The 7,937-nt window shown below is 41.0% G+C and overlaps 1 protein-coding gene across 1 annotated transcript; it reads left to right on the forward strand.

The window, feature by feature from the left end:
* Positions 1-2,023: 2,023 nt before the first annotated feature.
* Positions 2,024-5,592, forward strand: LOC145357337 (fibrinogen-like protein 1-like protein). The gene is made up of 3 exons (XM_080210592.1): positions 2,024-2,154; positions 4,229-4,308; positions 4,982-5,592. Coding segments are annotated over exons 1-3 (693 nt in total). The 5' UTR covers positions 2,024-2,152.
* Positions 5,593-7,937: the final 2,345 nt, after the last annotated feature.

A 7,937-nucleotide genomic window follows, 5' to 3' on the forward strand; every position in this document is an offset into this window, starting at 1 on the left:
AATAATACACTTTACATTTAAGATTATGCAAGAAAAGCCCAGAACATCTAGTGGTATTTTCACATGAATATTTTTGGAACATCAACAAATCAATGTTGCATTCTTCTGCATATATTATCTACCTATGTAGTTATTTTATCATAATTTCCTTATTTCCTGAAGACATTTTACATTGTACTTTTGAGAATTGCCCATTTCATATATTTAATTGATTTGAGAATTGAGGGGAGATCTCATTGAGACGTATAAGATGTTGAATGGGATGGATAGGATAGAGGTGGAGAGGCTCTTCCCGCTCAGAAAGGACAGTAGGACTAGAGGGCACAGCCTCAGGATAAAGGGGGGGGGGCGGTTTAGAATGGAGTTGAGGAGGAACTTCTTCACTCAAAGGGTGGTGAATCTCTGGAATTCTCTGCCCGTTGAAGTGGTGGAGGCTGCCTCGCTCAATATTTTTAAGACGCGGGTTGATAGGTTTTTGATAGGCAAGGGGATTAAGGGTTATGGGGAGAGGGCGGGAATGTGGAACTGAGCCACGACAGATCAGCCATGATCTTATTGAATGGCGGGGCAGGCTCGAGGGGCTAGGTGGCCTACTTCTGCTCCTATTTCTTATGTTCCTATGTTCTTATGTACTGCCGTTGCTGGAATCTGAAACAAAAACAGAAAATGCTGGAAAATCTCACATATCTGACAGAATCCATGGAGAGAGAATAGACCCAACATTTTGAGTCTAGATGACCCTTCATCAGAACTTTTTTTTGACTAAGGATAATCTATACTCAAAACATTGGCTCTATTCTCTCACCATACAAGCTGTCAAACTGCTGAGATTTTCCAGCATTTTCTGTTTTTGTTGATGTAAGCAGGGGGCTGGCAGTTTGGATGGCAGGGCAGAAGGGGCAAGAGCATTTCTGAGGAAGAGGTAATTGGATTAGGTGCATTGATAGGGGCCAGCGGTCTTTAAGGGTGCAGAGGAGGTTAGGTCATTGAGGAAGGTTAAGGGGATCTTAATCAGCCGAATACCTTGGATGCGGTGTCACAGAGGTTGAAGAATTTCCAATTTGTTCTGTAAATTTACTCCAGACTTGTGCATAGTTTGCTGGAGGTGAGATTCAGTATTGCAGCAACAAAGATAGAGAAGAGAGTTTGTGCAATAATATAGCCTTGTTTGACTCCAGTCTTCACTGAGATAGGGTGTGTGGTACTTCAGTTGGTGAGGATCATGGTTTCCATGTCATGGTGCAGAAGACGGAGTATGGTGATAGATTTCTTTGGCCAGCCAAATTTGCGGAGAATACTCCAGAAGCTTTCACCTTTGACATAGTCAAAGGCAGGTCATGTATAGCAGTTGGTGCTGTCCCTTGCATTTTCCTGAGGAAATTAGATAAAGTGCTGCCCACCAAAACACGATACAGACTTTTTAACAAGACAGGCATTTAAAATGGCAATTTAACAAGCCTACAGACGACTATTCCATGTGCTGGCTTCAACTACTTTGCCAAATAAGATGGTAAACTGAGCACTTCAGCTTAATACTCCCATCTTGGTAACATCTTTACCTCCATTTGGCGAAAGTTCCCTCTGGCCCGCACCTCCCGACTGATGTTTAAAATGGAACTACGGATCTTTGCCTTACTGCTAGTTTGTTAAAGGTATGTTATTGCAGATAGCCAGCATTTCAGGACTGGTTTTGTTTTTATTACACTGTGGAAAAATAGCTCTGATGTGAACCAAATTCATATCCACCATTCCCACAACCCTCAAGTTGCTCCAGTGAGCCCATTCTACAGTAGGGTGACATTTCTGTCATTTGTTATATCATCCTGGGATTTCATGGACCAAGAGGGTAGAGTGGTGAAGAAGAAGTTTCCACTGATGTCATAATTCAAACAAGTTTTATTGTCACAATCAGAGACATCCCCCCCCCCCGCCACATTTACAATTCCTAATAGTACCCTTCTCCCGAGTTTAACTTTATGAAAATTGAATAAAATGCTTATGTTAACATCTAGTGAAGCCTGTTTGACAGGTGTTTGGGAGAACGTCAACGCCTCTATTAAACGTCACATACATATCACTATAACATACATCACCCAACCTCTCAAAATACAGTGTGCCTTCCAAACTCTCTGTGGCTGGAAACCTGTCCACAATGTAAGTATGTCTGTAGCCTTGTTTGTTGTTCTAAGCTACTAATTCAATATGTGCTGTATAGTAACGAGTCTGAAGGTAATGGAACAGGGTCAGTTCCTGCTTTACATTCCCTATCTACGTGTAGCTAATTGTAAGTCATGTTAAAGGTGCAGGATTTGCAGAAATGATCTCAGACAGATCTAAGTTTAGATCCACACACTTTGTGCTGAGTGTTCTTAAATAGCTTTGTGCTTGGTGATGTGAATACGTCTGTTTCCTTTACACAAAAGAGGAAACAATATGGGCTTTTGACAGTAATGCTTCATACATGAGAATGAAATAATAAAGTAATATCACTGAATTATAAATAAAAATGCATTGATAGTACATATGATAATCAGATATTTAATTATTTGGAGACATGTGCTAAAGAGATCTTTAATCTGCAAAACAACAACAATAACTTGTATTTATGTGGTGCCTTTAATGTAATGTTCTTAACAGGAACAAGTGTTTAACCGGAACATTATCAAACAAAATCTGACACATTGGTCACCCTATCACACATGAAGGTTTTAGGACAGGTGACGGAAAGGGATTTCACAGTAACTTCATTGCAGTGTTAATGTAAGCTTACTTGTGACACTAATAATAAATAAACTTTGATAACTAATAAAACTTACTCAGAGTGAAGTCTTAGAAGTATGTTAAAGAGGGAGGAGAGCTCTCGAGGAAATTCGACGATTAGACAACTGAAGGCACATCTGCCAGTGCTGAAACAATTCAAATTGTGGAAATAAGAGCTTGCAATTGAGACAGTGCTGAGATCTCAGAGGGTGGTGAGACTAGAGGAAGTTTCTGGGATGGGGAAGGAGGGAGAGTTAGTGCGGGGTAAAATGGAGGCTACGCTGGAACATAAGCCAATGTAGGTTAGCGAGCACAGGGGTGATAATGGTTGAATATTGGTGAAATATGAAATGAGTGTTCTAAAAATCCATCTGGGTCACTACTGAGAAGGAAATCTGTAATCCTTACCTGATCTTGCCTACCTGTGACTCACAATCCATAGAAATGTGGTTTAGTGTTAACTGCCCTCTGTAATGGTGCAGTAAGCCATTCAGTTCAAGGCAACAGATGGGCATTGATGCTCACATCTCCTGAAAGTATAATCGAAACAATGAAATATTAATGAAACATTATACAGAAAGACAACTCGAGAGCAAACATTTGATGAACAATTGTTTAATGTTAATCTCCTTGCATCCAAATTGTTCGGTACCCTTGCTCATGCATCTTCCACCTTTTCAGCACCGGGAGAAAGTCAGCTGGAAAGCTGAAGAGCTCAAAGAAATTTGAGCACATTGTAGGGCTGTGAATGATTGGGACGTTGATCCATTGATAATGTCAGAATCACAGCAGCGGAGTGTCTTTGTTGCTGATGTTGGGAGCCAGAGGAAGGTTCCCTAATTGGCATTTAAATGGTGGATGCCATCACCACAGTGTTATAATAGTTAAAAAGCCACCAGCTGCTAGACTGTGGGAGAGGGTTACTAGGTCTTATCAGGAACCTTATTCTGTGGCACCCCTGATATTCCTCCACACAATGAACTCTAAATCCACCACTCAGTGCCCAGGTTGCTTATAGCTATTGTGCTACTCAACATGTTCACTGAGTAGGCAGGGATGTGGAAATTCCAACACTAGATCACAGTCCTTCCTGCATCAGTGGCTGCACACACTTCTGCCACACTTTTGCTGGAGTATGGTGAGAGAGGAGGAGCAGAACCATGGTCTTTTGATCCTATACCTTTGTGCATGTATGATTTTTCTGCCACATGTATAAGATTTCAAATTGCAGAGAGAACAATGCTGCGACAGAAGGAGAAGTCTTTGCTGGAGATGTTGTATCACTAGGAAAAAGTGGAACTAGTCGCATTGAATCATTCCAGTAACATAGTCAGGGATAGAGAGTAGGTATGGAGGATGCTGCTGATGTACGTTATTTACTGCGACAGTGGATTTTAAGTTCCTTTTTGTCTGAGTTTTTTAAAAGGTAACTGTGACCACGATCTATTAAATGACCTTTACTTCCCAGGAGATTGATGAAAATGGAGCAAAGAATCTTCTTTCAGATTGGTTTCTTCCTCATACTTACAGTGGCAACAATTTCAGCAGGTAAGAAATATTATTGCAAAAATCATCATTAAGACCACTCAGTCAGATCCCTAAATCTCCTACTGAGAATTATTCTGTTCATATTAGCAGCATTATAGCTGCAGTCCCAGATCACAAAAGCAGATACATCTGGTGAACTGGATGCTGAGAGGAACAACCTTCTCGCTTCCAATGAAAAGGAAAGGTCTGTGAAAGAAGGTTAGAGCGCGACAGTCTAAAGACCAGATAGTAAAGAGGGAAATTCATTGAGGTGTAAAAAAAATGTAATGTTACATATCAGCTAAACACAGGTGACTTCAACGTACTGAGGGTGTAAGTAAATACATTTAAATGAGTGAGGAACAGTTTCACAAACAATTATTAGAATAAGTTTCTTTCCAGAAAGAGAAATAAATACCTGGATCTGCTTACCAGACAAAGTTGTGCAGAAAAATCTATTAGAAATTGTAACTAGAGAGATTGGAACCAGATGATATGTTTCAATAAGCTGAAAGATCTTTTTCATCCTTAATTTTTCTTATGAAAAATGAACAGTTAGGATTCTTTTATTTTGCATCCATTTAAGAGACAACACTATTAGCTGGGACTGACTAGATACCCAGCTTCCCAATATGTATATGAACCATTATTGTGTATGGATTCAAATTGTTGGCATGATTTTGTTTATCTTCAGTGCCACGTGACTGCACAGCAATTCACCAAAGGAACAAAAGGGCTACTTCAGGGCTTTACGTTATTCGGCCTGCACGGTCCCCCCTACTTGTGGTCAGATGTGTCATGAAACGCAATGGTGGCTGGACAGTGATTCAAAGAAACAGCAGAGGCAGCAAGATCACCTGGAAAGAAAGCTGGACCACATATAAATACGGTTTTGGTGATGTGTTGAGTGATCACTGGCTGGGCAATGAGTACATCTACCTTCTAACTAAGCAGAATAGGTACAAACTGAGAATAGAGTTTATAGATAGTAGGAATAGATTTAAATATGCAGAATATTCCTCTTTTTACCTAGAATCTGAGAGTGGGAAATACACCATCAGACTTGGCTCATTTTCTGGGAATGTGATTGACCAAATGACCCGAAATGTAAACAAAGGAATGGTTGATAACCAGCCCTTTTCCACAAAGGATCGAGATTATGATAGTTACCGAGGGTCATGCAGTTCTAGTTATGGGGGATGGTGGTTTGATGCTTGTGGTTATGTGTATCTTAATTACAAATATCCATACTGGAATGGAATTTCCATCAAGAAAGTTACCATGATGATTCAACCAACCTGTTAACAAGGAAAGATATCTGCTTGTTGGTCACACCTATTTATTCGGTGACCATGATCATCATGTCGCATAGAAGCAATCAAATTATTTCCATTACTGCAAATTGCCAGGTGGGCACAGTACCCAATCCATTCTTAGCTCCATGTGTATGCTAGATAATCAATCCCACAATGGATATACTCTTAAATATACCCTTCTCACGCACAGCAGCACAGTGATTAACACTGCTGCTTCACAGCTCCAGGGACCTGGGTTCAATTCCTGGCTTGGATCACTGTCTGTGTGGAGTTTGCACATTCTCCCTGTGTCTGCATGGGTTTCCCCTGGGTGCTCCGGTTTCCTCCCACAGTCCAAAGATGTGTGGGTTAGGTTGATTGGCCATGCTAAAATTGCCCCTTAGTGTCCTGAGATGCTTAGCTTAGCGGGTAAAATACGGAGGGATCTGGGCGTAGGGCCTGGGTGGGTTTGTGGTCGGTGCAGACTCGATGGGCCAAAGGGCCTCTTTCTGTACTGTTGGGTTTCTATGATTTCTATGATTTCTCCCTATCCAGTTGCCCAATTATTCACTATTCCCCTGATTTCAAATATATTTACTATTCATACTCGTCTATGAGAAACTCATACAGATTCTCTCACCTAGAAACTATTAATTCTGTGCGTCACAATATTCATAATTTCTCCCATCCATATTGTTCTCTAACCCCTGGTTAATGATCACAGAATGAAAAGAATTAGTTACCCTGGTGGTGATGATGTCTAATTATTTCAGGGTGCTAATGATTTACATAATTCTGGGACAATCTCAATATTTTCCACACCTCAGTCACTGTTTGCAAAATTCTAATGCAGGGAAATTATATGGCCAAAACATGAGTGAACATGTTTATATTCTGCAAAATAATGTACCACAATGTGTAACTGTGTTTGGAGAGTTCACTGACTACCACTTGGGTTGTTTCTACTGGGGATAGCATGGCACTCGATCCAAAGAGAATTCCATAAATCTGCTTCTATGTTTTCACTGTGCTGCTGTACTTTAATCATCTGTGTATGTTTGATTACTACGATCTTGTTCAATAAATCCACATGAGCGAAGAGTTTGTGATTGTATGCTTATAACTATGAGCATTTCCTGCCTGATTTTGCCATAAAATAAAGAACACAGAACTGTACAGCAAAGGAACAGGCCCTTCGGCTCACCAAGTCTGTGCTGACATAGATGATTTGATTATTATTGTCATATGTATCAGTATACAGTGAAAAGTATTATTTCTTGCACACTGCACAGACAAAACATACCGTTCATAGAGAAGGAAGAGTGCAGAATGTAGTGTTACAATCATAGCTAGCGTGTAGAGAAAGTTCAACTTAATGCGAGGTAGGTCCATTCAAAAGTTTGATAGCAACAGGGAAGAAGCTGTTGTTGAGTCGGTTAGTATGTGTCCTCAGACTTTTGCATCTTTTTCCCAATGGAAGAAGGTGGAAGAGAGTATGTCCGGGGTATGTGGGGTGCTTAATTATGCTGGCTCTTTTCCAAAGCAGCGGCAAATTGGACACAGTGTCAATGGGTTGGAGGCTGGTTTGAGTGATGGACTGGGCTTCATTCCTGACCGTTTTTGTTTCTTGCGGTCTTGGACAGAGCAGGAGCCATACCAAACTGTGATACAACTAGAAAGAATGCCTTCTATGAAGCAAAAGTTGTGTGAGATTCATATGGGACATGCCAAATTTCCTTAGTCTTCTGAGAAAGTAAAAGCATTGGTGGGCTTTCTTAACTATTGTATCAGCATGGAGCAACCAGGCAGGTTGTTGGAGATCTGGACACCTAAAAACAAGAAGCTCTCGACTATTTCCAATATCCCCCACTGATGTGGACAGGAGAATGTCCTCTACTATGCTTCCTGAAGTCGATGACATGTCCTTTGTTTTGTTGACTGAGGGTCATCGCACCAGTTCACCAGATTCTCTATCTCTTTTCACCATTGTTTGAGATCTGACACACTATGGTGGTTTCATCAGCATTGAAAATTGAGTTGAAGGGGAATTTGGCCACACAGTCATAGGTGTGTAAGGAGTAGAGTAAGGACACAGCCTTGTGGGGCACCAGTGTTGAGGATGATCATGGAGGAGGTGTTGTTGCCTATCCTTACTGATTGCAGTTTGTGGTTTAGGAAGTTCAGGATCCAGTTGCAGAGGGAGGGGCCAAGCCCCAGGCCACTGAGTTTGGAGATGAGTTTCATGGAAATAATGGTGTTGAAGGCTGAGCTGCAGTCAATGAATAAGAGTCTGACATAGGTGTCACAAGATTGAAAGGTCTCATGGGATGCAGGCAGACAGCTGTTTTAATGACC

Source organism: Carcharhinus amblyrhynchos, chromosome 23 (assembly GCF_965287045.1).
Source record: "Carcharhinus amblyrhynchos chromosome 23, sCarAmb.v2.hapA, whole genome shotgun sequence".
In the NCBI taxonomy this organism is placed as follows: domain Eukaryota; kingdom Metazoa; phylum Chordata; class Chondrichthyes; order Carcharhiniformes; family Carcharhinidae; genus Carcharhinus; species Carcharhinus amblyrhynchos.

Bases quoted from the DNA above. Each gene is read 5' to 3' on its own strand.
- LOC145357337 (XM_080210592.1), top strand. The intron at 4,309-4,981 runs GTAAGAAATATT...GTTTATCTTCAG, and splicing joins AGTGGCAACAATTTCAGCAG to TGCCACGTGACTGCACAGCA.